The following is a 16,093-nucleotide window of genomic DNA, read 5'->3' as shown; positions in this document are numbered from 1 at the left end:
GCTTTCATTCTGACCACATTAATCAGACGTCTGATCTCCCCACTGGGGCTCCTGCCTGTTACAGGTGCCTTCCCACACTTGATGGCCACAGCTTCAGTGCCTTTTTTTTTTTAACTTTTTTAATGTTTACTTATTTGTGAGAGAGAGAAAGACTGTGAAAAGTGGGGGAGGGGTGGAGAGAGAGAGAGAGAGAGAGAGAGAGAGAGAGAGAGAAAGAGAGAGAGAGAGAGAGAGAGCGCGCAAAATCCGAAGCAGACTCCAGGCTCTGAGCTGTTAGCACACAGCCCAATGCGGGGCTCGAACCCATGAACCGCAAGATCATGACCTCGGCTGAAGTGGGATGCTTAAGCAACTGAGCCACCCAGGTGCCCCTGTGTGCCTTTTTATATTAATTTTTTCTGGGAGGTTTTGAATGGATTTTGCATTCCAAAATATCTACACTGGAGCTTAGGAATTACAGTCAAGCCCTTTGCCGATGTTCTTTTCTGTTCAGAAAACTCAAGAAAAATCACAGCAAGCCCCAAAGGATGGCCACAAGCATGTTGATAAAGACACTTATACGTTGGTCTATTTTGTTTAAGCACCACCTTTTCTCTGGTCCATCACAGGCGTCTATTACTAATGCAAATACCCTTGAGCCATTTCGCCAAAACAATGACTAATAGCATATTTATTCAAGTATAAACCAGTCCGTTGCAAGGTATAGACGCAAGCCCTGAATACAGAGAGCCAGGGGGAAGGTTATGTTAGAGCAGGTGTATTTCAGAGGATGCCACACGTCCCCAGATGGAAGTCCCCTGTGCAGTATTGTGTTCTTACACAGCACAGTCACAAAGGAGGAAAGCTCCTGACTGGAAGCCAGCTGAAGAGTAACTTGCCAAGCAAAACACTGAGGATCCAATGCCAACATCTCCAGTTAATTCTTCTTGAGGAAGGAGGAGAGTCTCCCTGGGATGAATGAATATTTTGACTTGGTGATTAATCACAATTATGCTGGAAAACCTGCCCGTGTGTTTTGTCTCACAGGGTCCTCGAACACCTTCCTCGCTGCCACCGTCTACAAAAGGGGCCCTTTTAATTGCTTTAATTGAGAAAAGACCAGGAAATGGAGCCAGAGCTCCAGATGAGCCATCTATAATAATAGTCCCTCCGCAAAAGACACCATAATATTCCATCTGTCTCTTAGTGTTGTGAAAGGGGCGGAACTTTCCCCCAAGTCTTCCCGTTGAGTGGTCTTCAGCCTCCTCACCACGCACTCACTCACTGAGCACTCTGACGAGATTTTAGCAAATTTTCTCAACTTGACTACCTGACGGTAAGTCCATTCCGAAAGAAGAGTTGACTAAGTCCATCGATTCTCTTTTGGCAGGCTGACAACTCCTGGATTTGAATGGATTAAACCCAGGAAAGATTTCCTATGCCAATTCAGAGGACACTCCCCCCAGATTCAGAAAGCTTTTCTTAAAAACTCCCAGAAAAGGGGCGCCTGGGTGGCTCAGTCAGTTAAGCGTCCGACTTCGGCTCAGGTCATGATCTCACGGTCTGTGAGTTCGAGCCCCACGTCGGGCTCTGTGCTGACAGCTCGGAGCCTGGAGCCTGTTTCCGATTCTGTGTCTCCCTCTCTCTCTGCCCCTCCCCTCCTCATGCTTTGTGTCTCTCTGTCTCTCAATAATAAATAAACGTTAAAATTAAAAAAAAAAAAAACACAAAAAACTCCCAGAAAAAGAAATGATAGGGGGGAAGGAAAGAAGGGTTGGTGAGAAAGAGGAAGTAAACCACATAGAATACATATTTCCCGAGCCAAAAGGACAAAACAATTCGGCTAACGTATATTAACCTTTATTCTATGACAGAGACATAAGTAATTTTGTGAGTTCATATGACCTGTACAAAAGACAAAATAAGATATTGCACTAAGTTTAGATATGGGATATTTGGATGTAATATTAGCTAAACAGATAAATATATACAATTTAAGGAATTAAGGCAAAACCAGATGATACTTCCAAACACAACAGAAGGCTTGAAAAATAGGTATAATTAAAAACAGGGGCATCCCATCTCCAGTTAATAAAGTGGTCAGGTCTAAGGGAAAAAAATCCCTCAGGTTTTTAATAAAGTGGCTGTTATCAATCATGGTAATTCAAGCTGAGCAAGAAAGTATAAGATTTCCCAGGGAGGAGGGCGATCTGGTGGAGGTTCTGGGGGCTGAGCACTTAGAACTCGGGGAAGCAACTTTTTTCCTTGTCAGATTTATGATCTATTCTTCCTATTAGAAAATATAATTTGGAAAATATGACTCTTTCACATATATAATTAAAATACAACTATGAAGCATTCTTTTTTGTTAAGGGAAGTCATGTTGGTGATCTCACAGGGTAAATTTGCGGGCAAGCCATTCGTTACCCTATTGGTAGAGAAGACACAAAGCCAGTCACTGAAAAAAGCAATTCCCAGTTACCTTAAGAGAACAAAAGAGACGAGTTCCAAAGGAATAAAAACAAGTGTAATCAATATATCAACACAGCATACAATTCTTTGGCAGTATCATACTAACCGTTGATTGCAGTCAGAACTTGAGAGTTTTCTAATTCTTAAGACCCGGTCGCCAGTCTTTTAGAAACAAAGAAAGAAAACGCCACATCTGCAACGAATTCAGTGATTCCAGGAAATTAAATTCAGAATGAACCTTGCAGACAGCTTTTAAACTGTTAACACTTGAGCACAGATAGGTATTGTCTGCTGTGAGTCCCCATCCAAGTATACTGAAACACACACACACACAAATCATCTGCGAGACTGTGTATCAGTTCGGACAGGCCTAGGATCCTTAAAGAGAATCCATATTCACCCATAAGAAACCAATAAAAGACGTCAATCCGATGATGAGGAAATGATCTTCCAACAACTCAGGGGTGGGCCACCCGTCCCCTGGATCAACATCGCGGAGAGATCAAATCCTATAGGGGAAACACCAGAAAGCCAGAGAACGTGGAATACTGCCAGCCTCCAACCAAGTTACCTTTCTCCAGTTTTAGGTAAACTTTATCCTCCTTATCCAGGTAGAGGAGCACCCCATTAGTGGCAGCTTCGCGGGTAACATCTTTGTCCCCAGCAAAGGCAGATATTACCGGCTTTCCATTTAACATCAGGTTAACCTATGAGAAGAAAAAAAAAAACCAAATCACTGAAAACATCTGCTGAGGGCTAATGAAAAATGCCTAAGAGACCTCGTAAGACCTCGTAAAATAGCTGATGTTCAGTAAATTCATCCTGGCTGTGGCGGCTACGCACTTAGTAGGTCCACTGAGCTGATTTTTTTTTTTAATTAAAATAACTTTTAACTTCTCCCATAGAAATTTCCTGAGATGGGGGTGCCTGGGTGGCTCGGTCAGTTAAGCGTCCGACTTCGGCTCAGGTCATGATCTCACGGTCCATGGGTTCGAGCCCTGTGTCGGGCTCTGTGCTGACAGCTCAGAGCCTGGAGCTTGTTTCAGATTCTGTGTCTCCCTCTCTCTGTGACCCTCCCCCATTCATGCTGTGTCTCTCCCTGTCTCAAAAATAAACGTTAAAAAAAAAAATTTTTTTTTAATTAAAAAAAAAGAAAGAAAGAAAGAAATTTCCTGAGATGCCTACAAAAGGATACCACCCATGGAGAGTGGCCTAGCCTCGCAGAAACTGGCCTCCCTTCAACACATAACTTAAGCTTGTGGTCTTATTTACTTATCATATTCGATAAGAACCTTCCGATAACGAAGCAAGCCTGAGCCTTCCCAGTATATTAGTAAAAAGAAGCCCAGTGTCCTTGGCTCTGATGAATCCAGATACAGCAAGATTCTACCAGCCACAGTTCATTTAAAATTATGGAATGTGTGTGTGGGGGGGGCTCTTTTTCTGTTTGCCCTGATAATGTGTATTAAAAAATCGTGATCGGGGAGCCTGAGTGCCTCAGCTGGCTAAGCGTCTGACTCTTGATTTCGGCTCAGGTCATGATCTCACAGTTCTTGAGTTCAAGCCCACGTTGGGCTCTGCGCTGACAACAGCGAGCCTGCTTGGGATTCTCTCCCTCCCTCTCTCTGCCCCTCTCCTGCTCGCTCTCTCTCTCTCAAAATAAATAAATAAACGTAAAAACGATAGTGATCACCACTACCACTGAAGATTTTAATGATGGGTAATTAGCAAAGAATCAATAATTCATAAACTCATCATTATTATCAAATAATAAACTCAAAATGTGTTCACTTTTCTCCCCACTACAATTTTTATTATGCTGTGTTAAATATTACATACATTTCTAAATATTGGGGCTTGGGAAAAGCTTTTCCACGCTAGTAAATTTGTTTACTAAATATTCGTTCCTTTTGTGTTAAAAAAAAAAAAAGCACTTTAATGAAATCTGTGGATGATAAATGTATCCATTCACTAAGATATGTAAAAGTGGGAGAAGAATTTGTAATCTATCATTCACCTGGCGACAGTATACAATACAAACATTGAGTGTATGATAAAAAGAATACTAGAATTCCACAGACATGCATCGGTGCCATTGGGTGTTAGTATATTTGGATATCATAGGCTAGGCTTTGAGTGTAAGGTCAAGCCCATATCCCGAGAAAGCACAACACAAAATATGTTGCTCACTGTGGAAGTGAAATCTGTAACAATTTCCTAGCATCAGAGTAACTGAGGATAAACTCTTTAAAACATACGCAGAGAACACCCTTTGTAAAAAGTATATTGAGTAGTTTGCTGCTTCACAGATTTGTTTTCAATGGTTAACTGTATCTCACGCAGTTTAACAATAAAAGCGAATTTGTTTCATGTAATAGATACTTGTAAAGCTCTGCTAGTCTTACAACTTTCTTCACATTCATTTTTGCATATGGGTTAACTGAAGTTGAGATCTTATAAAGTGATCTGTGTCACTGAGTTTTTACTAAGCCATGTTTTTTAAGTGGTTGGTTGTTAGGACGGTGATAAATTCAATTGTTTATTTTTCTATATGTTTCTTGTCATAGCCTTAATGGATGCTATAAAGAAGAAAACTGGAAATTAACTGTTTTGAAAATAAACTATAAAGATGGTTGTTTATTTTTACAATGAAAACACATCTTGAGATAAACACTTAAATACATAACCACTGCCAATAAACACTGTTGCTTGGGGGAAGAGAGGGAACAGGTCAAAACACATACCTGGATTGTTTGGCTCTGGTAGACTTTAATTACATGAAAGCTGAAACTGTAAATTCCTTTTCTTGGTGCTACAAAGACAGACTCCAGGGTGAAAAAATTACCCACATTTACTAGGATCTACAAATAAAAAATAATAAAGAACAGTAAATTATTACAATATTCTCTTCCGTAACTAAGACAAGCTTCCTTCCTTCCTTCCTCCCTCCCTTTCTCTCTCCCTCTTCCTCTCTCTCTCTCTCTCTCTCTCCTTCTTTATTTCTTTCACAAGTAGCTTAAGAAACCATACAGAATAAAACACCGTGTTCTACTTCTTTCCTCTTTAGTGACTTGGAAAATAGATTTGTGTAATGGAAAGTTCTTCTGTCTTTTAAATGGTACAGGAAAAAAAAAAATAAAGTAACTGCTTTGCATTCATGCCTCAATTTCCAGCGAGGCCTGATGGCTCTGGAAACATCTAGATAACATGTGAGGGCTTATAAATATTAGCTTTACCTTGAGAGTCAGAGAAAAGGCATCTGCCCTGTATTTATATTCCCATCCTCTACAAGCCTTTGCAATGTCCAGAGATGACGTTTTCAAGACAGCCAATCGGCATCCGTGGGCTCTCTGCAGTCATTCCCGGACACATCACACAGAGGCCTGGGCACTCCCTCCACCATGTGACATAATCCATGATACTGAGTAGTGCACAGACTGATCTGAATGCCTGGCCCTCCCCTGAGTCTCTGCCAAACCTCTCCCAAGATCCATGGCCATTTTTTCATTGCTGTGCCATCTAGGCCTTAATTACAATATTTTGGCAATGACTCAGCCTTTGCAGGCTGCCAAAAAGTGGAGCATGAGTAAAGACAGGCTGTGAAATAGGTGGCCTTCTTCTGTTCCTGCCAGTGTTATCCATTATCCTCTTATCAATCACCTGGTCTCTGCTTGAACTTCAAGGGTCAAAAATGAAAAGTAACATAAGGCGCGGTTTCCAAAGAAAGCAACAATGCGCTTTGTATTCCAAGACATGCAGCCTGTTTCTACCGGTTATGAAATTAACTCTGAATCTCAAGAAGTGACCTCTTTACACCAAATTTGCAAATGTCACATAAGGAAGTCCCTTCCTGTGGGAAAGCGAGTGGGAATGTTTGGGGCTGGGAAGTCGTAAAATACCTGGAGTTTAATCTAATTCTCTCCAAGAAATAAATCTATAACTGGCATCCCCCAAAATCAGACGTCCCTACAAAGAGACACCTCTACTGTATCAGTGGCCACCAGCAATGCTATATTCCTGCCAATATTAAGCCTTCTGCATAACTCCCTAAAAATATACTATCCCCTCTAAGCAATGCACCAGAATATAGTAACAGGTCAAGCAGATGCGCCAGGCTCAACCCTTGGCTTAAAACACATGTATGTGTGTAATTTTATTCTGAGATTTCACTTTCTTCCAAGTAACCATCAGATTTCCTCCTCTGACCTGACGATCAATGAGCTTTCAATAACCAATCGCCACCGTGCCACACTCCCCAACAGAGATGTTGCAAAGATTTTTTTCAAGCACATTGAAAATAATTTGAGGTACTTAGGGGGGACTTCCTGAATCAGATACGAGTAGCATAATGCATTAGCAGTAATGGAAACAGCTGATTAGTGTTGACTACACATAAGGCTGGATGTTGACTCTACGTTGTAATTAGAGCATCCAGGCACATAGAGATCCATAACTAAATGTGTCTTGTGGTCTCTACGATGCATGGCTCTCCAAAAAGAAGAACAAACCATTCTCCTCTTCTAATTGACGGAAAGGTCACGGAAAAGAATGCACCGTTCAGTGTATTATACGGTACCCTGTCCGCAATCGTCCAACATTTAATTAAATGCATTGAAATATAACCCAGGGCTGTGCTAGACTTTATTCCCATCAAGATGGAAAATACTGCACCAAAACCCCAAAGGGACTGCTTAATTCTTTAAAAATTATAGCTATCTGAGAGTAAGCCCCAGAGAAGCATTCTCTGTCTGGCCAGCTGGAGAGTGCATTACTTAGGAACAATTAAGTAAGGAATGGAAATGTCACCTCATCCCTTCCCAGACGCATGTTGCAGCATCATTTAACCTGTGCTCCTACACATGTGACTTCGCATACAACTGTGAACTACACAAGTGCCTCTGGAACTAAAAAGACTCTGGGTGCTGTTAGGGTTGAAATTACAACCCCGGAGTCAGTTTTCAGTTTTAGGATTCCTTGCGAACCTAGGCTGATGCCCGGTGGGGGAAGGGGGGGGTTTCTCATCAGCCAAACCCCAGAGCTCCCGGTGGCTAAACAGAAGCCACAGATTTCATCAGTTCCTCCCCACCTCCTGCCCTCAACCCCACAGTCTGTCTTTCCCTGGGAATTTGCAATTCTCAGAAAGGACAGGAGCAGAGGCAGCAGCAGCGGTTTCCCAGCGCTTCCTAATGGGAGCTCCCCGCAGCCGCCCTTCCTTCCTCGCCTTCCCTCCACAACTTTTCTCCAAGTACCACAGGAAGGCTTTCGGCTGCAGAGGCGCCTGCAGCGTGTGTGTGTGTGTAGGGGGGGGGGGGGGATCCTGCCCGCAGAAAGGTGGGCGAGATCTGACCCACGCCATCGCCGCCCACCCTCTCCGGCCACGTGCGAGATCCCTGCAGAGAATGTGGACCCGCGAAGCTCTCTTTGGGGAGAAGCTTCTTCAGCTGCGGGGAAACCAATCATTCATCCGGAGACCGCGAGGGTACCGCGGGAACGGCCCCGGCGGCACCTGCAGAGGAGTCTGAGCGGGGGTCGGGGGGTGGGGGGGGGCGGCAGGCTCTGGCCAAGAGATTGCGAGGTCCGGGGACCAGGCTCCCGCCGGCTCCTATGGACCTGTTGCTGTGAAAACTCGTCCTGAGCTCTGTCTCTCCTTGCTGGGCTCAGCGCTCCCAGCCTCTCTCCCGCTGTCCCAGCCGCCTCCTCCAGAGGCCAGGAGGGAATGCGGGGCGGGGGCGGTGGTGGGAGAGACAGAAGTTTCAGACCCAGGCGCATTTGGAGAGCCGAGTGCCGAAATGATCTCCCACATCCCAGTCAGATCAACTTGAGCCTGAGCAGGCAGCCCCCGGTCCGGGCTGCCGGGAGCTCGCCCCCCGCCCCGCCCCGCCCCGTCCTCCGCCACCATGCAAACACACACCAGGCACCCTGCCTCCCTCGGGGTCTGACCTGATCGAAGTAAATGATGCGCGTCTTGTTGCTCATCTCGGACGGCTCATGGTTGGTGCTCCGCACCGCCGAGAAGGCGACCTTGGAGTTGGCCGCCCGGACCGAGATCCCCAGAGGCGAGGAAGAGGAGCCCTTGGAGTCCGTGGCCGGGTTCGAGTCGCACACCACCAGACACTTGCCCTCCAGCACGATAGGCTCCGTGTCGTTCTGCGCCCAGACGGGCAGCCCCGGCAGGGTGAGGGCAAGCAGCACGGCCGGCACCACGGACAGCGCCCGGCGCCCGGAGCCCATGGTGAGCCGCGTGAGCCAGCCGCAGCCCGCCGGCGCCTCTGCTCGCCCGCTTCGCCTCCTACCCCGGGACCCCGGCGCTCGGAAGACGCCCGCGGCTAGACCGACAGCGCTGCAGGGACGGCGGCGGCGGCGGCGCGCACACTTCCCCCAATTCTGTGGTCTGAAGTCAAAGTCTCCGCTCGCGCTCTCTCGCTGGCTCTGTTACCTTTGTCCTTTAAGGAGCTCATGCAGAACCCCCTACCCCACCCTCCTCCGCCCAAGAATCAGCCCTACCTGGGGCCCCCGCACCCACCCTGGCTCCTGGACATCTAAGAGTCACCAGCCCCCCACACTCACACCTCAAGGAGGAAAACGGTAATAAATTCTCACCCCAAACCCAAGCACCCCCAGGTGGACGGCGGAGCAGGAAAAACAAAGGAGGCTTGTCCAAAACAACGCAAAACAAAACAAAAGCCTCGGGGGTTGGTGGGCGCCGAGCGATGCGGATGTCGGTCCTGGACGCGTCGGGCTTGCGGCACGGACGAATTACACAGGCAGAAGGTGTTTCCCGGACTGAGAAGAACGCGAGGCTGCGATCATGACCAGGACCCTAGCGACTCCCACTTTCGCCTGGTCAAAAATTCCCCGCACCTCGGCGCCTCTCGGACGTCGGCAGGTAGGCGGCAGCCAGCGGGGTCCCGGGCACGGAGAGCACAAATTCGCGGGATCAGCTCCAGGGCGCAGGGCGGCTCGGCGGCGGGGTCCTCTCCCAGCCGCTGCCGCGCGCCCGGAGTCCCTGCGCACAACTTTGTCTGTCCTCGCGCAGCCGGGAGGGCGCCAGGCGGGCACACGCGCGCTATTTATAGGAGCGCGGCGTCCGGCCGGGTCGGCCTCCAGCTCACCCCGCGGGCTCCCGGGAAAGGGGGAGAAGGGGGCGGGTGACCCCAGCGAACGGCTCTCGCCCGGCGCTGAACGCACCCCGGAGCAAGCACGGCGCACGCCGCCGCTGTCTGCCAAGGTCCGAGGCCGCCCAGCCGGGGGAGCGCGCGGCGCGGAGAGTGTGTGCCCGGAGAGAGGCGCGCACAGCCCCGCGCTCGCCCGGCTCCGCGCCTGCTCGCCCCTCCTCGGTCTGGGCGGGCGGAGGGGGCTGCGGCTCTCCTCGCCCCTCCCCGGCGCGGCACTCCGCCGCCGAGCGCTCTCCGAGCCGAGCGCGGGGCTGCCAGCCCGGGGTGCGGAGCCGGGTGCGCGGCGGCGCGCTGCCGGGGACCCGGGGACCCGCCGGCGTCCCGACCGCGGCTGGCCCAGAGCCGGCCCCAATGCGCCCTGGCGCCGGGCGAGCCCTGGGGAGCCTCGGGGCGGACCCAAGCTGGGGGGCGGGGAGGGGGGGGGGGAGACTGGGGGCGCCAGGAGGAGGTGCTGGATGCCTTAGGCTCTGGGAAGAGGAGCCTTAGAAGCTGTAGGGGCGCGCGCCTTCCCGCCCACCCCGCGAATCCACCCCAGGCCAGGCCAGAGAAGTGTGAGAGAGTTAACAAGGGAAGACTAAGTCCTCCGAAACCGGATCCCCACAAAAAGGCCAACTCCACTGCTGAGAACACAGCACCTTTCTCCCCTCCAGATGCGCCGCCCTCCCTCCTGGGCCACCCCACTGCCATCTTGGCCTCTGATTGGCAAGATTTATCTTTCCGCAGCCACCACTGGGAAGGAAGGGCTTGTCTTGGTCTGGCTGTGAGAACCTGGCCAAGTCACTTACCCTATCTGAGAGGGCAGGACTCCACTAGGTAAGGTCCTGTGCTGTTTGTTAGTATTAATCTAAGCTCCAACCTAAAAGGCCTTCTGAAGAATGGCACCACTTCCCCAAGCACTGATGTCCACCCTAAGCCTGCCATGGCTTTCCACATAAACCCTTGCTACACTGGGTGAGTCTCTTCAGGCTCTTAGCACAGTGGGCTGGGGTAGCAGCTGCAATGTCCTCTCATTTGATGCTGTCTTTTGAGAGCAGAGGCAGGATCCAATTTCTGGCTCCTCTTTCTCTCCTGTAGGGATAGGCACCGCGCCTTCCTTTTCCAGGACATCTGCTTAGGAACTGGGACTTGGGTTGTTCAATTCCAGGCTGGAAAGGGTCTGAGAAGAAAAGGTTCGTTGGCGACAGAATTGTTAAATCCTCAATAAGCTATGTTCCCCACCAACCCCAGTATCCTCTCTGTGTCTTTTGCTTCTCTGGGCATCTTCCTTCCTGCAAGAACTCAGATTGAAAGAAACTTTTTTCCCTCCTACCTCTTTTCCTCGCCGCGAGTATTTATTCACAGCCACCAGATCCAGCAGATTGACCATAGCAGGGACTCAGTTGATTACAGAATGACTAGATGCTTCCAAATAGAATGTAATTCTTCTTCATTCACCTAATAGTATAAACTGGAATCTCTCTCGGTAAAATTCAAATTCAAAGCCTCCTAGGTAACTGGAGATGAAAATCTTGGTTCCCTATAAAAGACATCCCACTATTCAGGATGTTGTAAAGATGAGGAACACTGCATTTTCTGTTGACTCCTACTAAGAGAAGTGAAATGACATTGTGAATCATAGGTCCTGTCTCCTTTCCCACCACAGCGGACTGAACAGGGGTAGCCTGTGGGTTCTACTGCTATGGATCCATTTTATACCAGAAGCCCATGACTTGTACATCCTGACTGAGCACATGAGTTGGGGCTACCAAACTTTCTCTTTTTGGGATCTGAATGAGACGCTGAGATGGCTTCCAGTAAGCACTGGGTCCTGCAGAGGAGAGGTCTGTAATCTCCTGAACTGGCCACGGAAGAGCCACATTCAGGTTGACACAGAGGAGCGTGTTGGAAGAAACAGGACTGACCACACTTCTAGACAGAAGCCAGTTCTGGAGACCATGCACTTCTGAGAGATGGAGGGGCGGGGGGAGGGGAATGAATAGTGAATCTCCAGTCCTGATTCCTGCTCACAAGAAGTCCAGCAACACTCTCGTCTAACTTTGCGTTCCTAGAAAACCTCCTGTGTCCTTGCAGTAAAACCCATTTCACGCGAGCTCATTTTAGTAACCTACTCCTGTTCCTTGCTGGCCCGAAGCCTCATTAGAACAAAATCCCAGAAATCAGACCACATATGGACACATATCGCCTGCCAGAACACATGAACAATCCAACCCCCTGCCCATGGGAAATGTTGTCCTCACATTTGGGGAAGGGAAGCATCACCTGCTCCCCACCCTCGCCTCCAGCCCCAGCATCCCCAGGAGAAAAGAAGCAGGATCAAGTCCAAGTTCAGCCACTGCACAGATCTGTTTCTTTCTTTTCCTTTTTTTTTTTTTTTTCATTTGAAAGTGTTAGAAAACCTCCTATTAGAAAACCTCCTTCTGACTCAAATGTTTCCCTGCTCTGAGATTCCCAGATGATAACTGATGCCCAGGAATTTTGTTCTTGGACCTTTAATGATTTCATTTCTCTGCAGTTGGGCTAAACTTGAAGTATATTAGTAAAGTATGTTAGAATATGAACTGGTCTTGCCTAGGAAAGACTACTTCTGATGTCAGTAAATTCCATGACTCATTGTGTGACCATCCCTTAGAGGAACCAAGTTCCAAACAAGCCCAGGATAATAAGGATCATGAGCGATTTTCTGTTTCCGAAGAAAATGTCTTGAAGAAGGCAAAGATGGATATGTGGTATTGACCTCAAAGGACCTCACCTGAAAAATAACCCCATGGTTGAATGCAAGAAGAGTCTGTGCATCAGCACCCCAGGTCAGTCATGCCAAAGGTGGAAAGTTGAGAGACAGGGAGGCAGGGAGGGAGGCAGGGAGGGAGGGAGGGAGGGAGGGAGGGAGCGAGCGAGTGCAGTGGGAGAAACTCACATCACCAGACTACAGTCCACTGGGACACTGAGTTACCCTTTGCCCTCTTCGGTGATACTGACCAGCCCATGCAAACACTCTGCTTCAAGGGAGAATAAGAAGCTTGTGAATAAAAAGGCTCTGTGAACAACCTATACTACGTGACCCCTGAAAGTTTCAGAGCGGTGCCGAGTAAATCCCCAGGACCCCCTCTGGAGACAAGGAGACTACCGACTTGCTTTGCATGAAGAGGGTATTCTGGGGAAAAGTAGATGGATGACTTAAAACCCATTTCTAACCGATGTTATGATTTAAAAATTGCTTGAGACACTTCACCTCTACAGTCCCTTCCAAGTGCCACGTTGGACAAGGTCCGTGTCTAAGGTGGCAGCAAGCCAGTAGGCTTCTGGGTTACAGGTGCAGACAGATTCCAATGCCTCTCTTTGGCCTTCCCATGATAGCCCACACTCCTGTCATTCATTGTATCTTTCACAGTTTTCTGAAGTTGCTGATTTATTTGTTGTGTTTTCCATGCATGGTCAACTCCTCAGGAGCCCAGGCTTTAGCACAGAGCCCGTAAATGGGGAAAAAATTAAAAAGTTTATTGAAAACAGCAACATATCATTGCAGTTATTTCTCATAGAAGAAATAATATGCCACTTATTCTCTGTGATACAAGTATGATAGGAAAAGTAAAATTCTTTCCAAAATTGGGGGGCGGGGGGCGGGCTTGAAATGTTTAGTCTACCTATAACTACCAAGAATGGAAGGCCAACGAAGCACAAAAGGGATTTATTGGAAGGACCCTATGTCAGAGTCCAAGGGCAGAAGTGAGCCTTGAGAATGAAATGAAGCCTCGTAGATTACCCAAAACATTGCCTGCCTCTCTCTCTTCCTTCCTCTCCCTCTCCCTCTCCTCTATCCCCTCCCCGTCCACCTCTCTCTCCCCCTCTCCTCCTCCTCCTCCTCCTCTTCTCTCTCCCCACTTCCTCTCCGTCTCTCCATCCTTATCTTTCCCTCCCCCGCCTCCGCACATTTGTGTTGCTCTTTTGCTCACTGCCATCTAGCTTCCTCTGGAGCCTACCTGACGCACAATGGCAACAGACACTCCCAACTTTACACACCGCAGACCCATCCACCCAGAGGACACCCCAGGATCCCCGGGAAGAGACCCACTGCCCCCTCTGATACCAAATGCCCACCCCTTGGCCAGGGAAACAGAATTTGAGTGCACACAACTGATTCCCAGCAAGCAGGTATGTTGCCAGAGCAGGGGTCAAGGGGCGATTCCTAGAAGAGTGGCACAAGTAGCAGGTGGTGGCATGGGAAGGAAAAGATACGGATTCACCTGTATTGTGCGATTCCCCGTTAACGGTCTGGAAGTCCCTACACATACAGATATGTTTGAATAAGCAGAGGGAAAAAAAAAAACATGAAAAGTTAGACAGCAAATTGTCAGCATTGGAGGAATGACAAAGGAAAGAAACCCCCTATCCACGGGGCTCAGACGTTTATTACTGGAGTGGCCACAGCAAACATACAGGATATTGTGGTTCACGTTTAAAATATTTTTTTTTTTTTTACTTTTTAAAATTTAATTAAAGTTTGGAGAGAAAAGGAACTGACATTCTTTCTCATATGCAGCATTGGTTGAACTGCAATTTTCTTTATTTTGTTATATTGATCCAACTCTAAGGAATCATTCACTCAATGTCTAGGCAGATGCCCATACATAGAAGGCCTCGCAGCATATGTTTAAGAAATAAAATTACACTGCAACTAGTAAAGCTCTGATCACATTTTAGAGTCAACCGGGCTCTTTATGTAACATGCAGGGAAAGCCCCCGCTCAACGCATGATTTGTACGTGGCCACTGTCGGTTTCTGCTGCGTACATAAGGAGGGTCTGAATGTACAGTCCAAACCAATGGGCCCCGGTTGTAAGAATCTGCTGGAAGGCTTATCATCAAGGCAGACTCTCTGTCCCTGTGCCGAGATGATGGTTTTGCCCATGAACTGGGGAATACGTTTATTAACTAGCACCCGGGTGACTGTGAAGCAGATGGTGCTTTGACTTTGTAGACGATGCTGGTGGGGTACAACCACCAAGGGTCCATCTGCAGTCAGGCTGATTAGCCTTTTGGTTGAAAACAGGGTATTTAGAATCATCTTTGTCTCCTATTAGCTTCATGTCCATGGGGAAAGTTAGAAACCTTCCTTTAGCCAGGAAAATGGCAATCATAAAAATAATGCCTAGCCCATAGCTCCCCATGGGGACTGAACAGGGAAATGTACGCAGGGCACCTAGCACAGCATCAGGAACCCAGGAGGCATTTAATTACATGTAGTGATTATTACCGTGAATTTACGGAATCTATTAACGACTAAAGGGGAGAGGCACACGGCAGCACTCTGGACCAAGGCCCATCAGTGGTTGGCGAGCACTGGCCAGAAGTCAACCCCACAGACATTATAAGGGGGAAGAATACAGCATGCCCAACATGTGACAGAGACTCAAGGTTCAGACACCCTGTGCAGAGAGAGGAATCACAGCCACATGTTCAGAGCAGGCCCTGCCACAGGATAAGTGCCCGAGTGCGACAGCTATGAGACCACAATGCATGCCTAAAGCTCTTATGTGACACTAAGGCACTAGGCAGGTTTGTGAGTTCCCTGCCAGGGACAAAGAGCTCGATTTTCCTTTTATTTCTTTCTGCCTCGTTCTCTTAATCATTGGGTCTCAAAACTCGAAGTATCTGCGAGAAGCATTTAGCAGAAACAGATGCTCCAAAGGGAAAACTGTACAGGAAGTCAAGAGCAGCTGGCCTGAAACGGTCATCACAGCGAGGAAGGAATCAGAAAGACACTGCAGTTGTCAAACACCCTGGTGTCCTTAGAGCCAGACAGAGGGATCTCATGGAGCTGGCAGTCCAAGTATTTATCTAGCAGTTGGAGGGTCAAGTTGGACTTGATCTGTCCTGAGTTTGAGAGTGTGAGTTTCTCTTAAGGGGGTAAGAGCAAGAGTTTTACTCCAAAAGGTGACTGTCTTCACCATAAGCACCTGCCGGAGAGAGTATGAGGCGAGACATGCGTCTCTGGAGGTGGCCGCCTCTGATATGAACAGCTTGCGCCACAGAGAGTGATTCTAGGGTCTATGGAGAAGTATTTTCCCACAACATGGCCACGAAAAGCCAGCCAAGCCCGTTATCCGATGCTCAGCTGAAGGGACGGCAACCCGTTTCCACTTCGAAGGAAAGGCTGGAGTGTCCGCTCCCTCGGAGCTGGTGCACAGACACCACGGGGAGAATTCCGAGGGTTCTCAAGGGGAAGCTGGACTCCAAGCAGTCTCTCTCTTGTGCACTAACTTTAGAATCTACTTGAATATAATGCGACTCCACTGTTTTTTTTTTTTCCTTTTGTTTGGAGAAACTTCAATTGCTGATAATGTCTCCCAATTAACTGAAAGATAGATCTAATTACCCCCAGTTCACAGATGGAGAAATAGAGGGTCTTGCCATCAGGTGCTTTGCAAGAGTAAATGATCGGGCTGGATTTGATCACAGGACACCTGCCTT

The 16,093-nt window shown here is 48.2% G+C and overlaps 1 protein-coding gene across 2 annotated transcripts in view; it reads right to left on the bottom strand.

Moving 5' to 3' along the window:
• The window catches only part of CBLN4 (cerebellin 4 precursor), a 219,608-nt gene extending 209,986 nt beyond the window's left edge, over positions 1-9,622 (bottom strand). Inside the window, exons 1-3 of one of the 2 annotated variants that reach the window (XR_006595038.1) lie at positions 8,392-9,622; positions 5,196-5,312; positions 3,023-3,158 (exon numbers count right to left, since the gene is read on the bottom strand). Coding sequence is in view for 1 of the 2 variants with exons in the window: in XM_003983358.6 (XP_003983407.1) it covers positions 2,961-3,158; positions 5,196-5,312; positions 8,392-8,682 (606 nt within the window). In the remaining variant the exon portion in view is untranslated. Of the gene's footprint in view, positions 1-1,823; positions 3,159-5,195; positions 5,313-8,391 lie in introns of those variants that run through there. The other variant, XM_003983358.6, reaches the window with a different exon arrangement.
• Between the last annotated feature and the right edge of the window lie 6,471 nt (positions 9,623-16,093).

Source organism: Felis catus, chromosome A3 (genome assembly GCF_018350175.1).
Source record: "Felis catus isolate Fca126 chromosome A3, F.catus_Fca126_mat1.0, whole genome shotgun sequence".
Classification (NCBI taxonomy): Eukaryota; Metazoa; Chordata; class Mammalia; order Carnivora; family Felidae; genus Felis; species Felis catus.
Note: the sequence above shows the minus strand (reverse complement) of the source record. Positions and strands in the feature narration are given on the sequence as shown.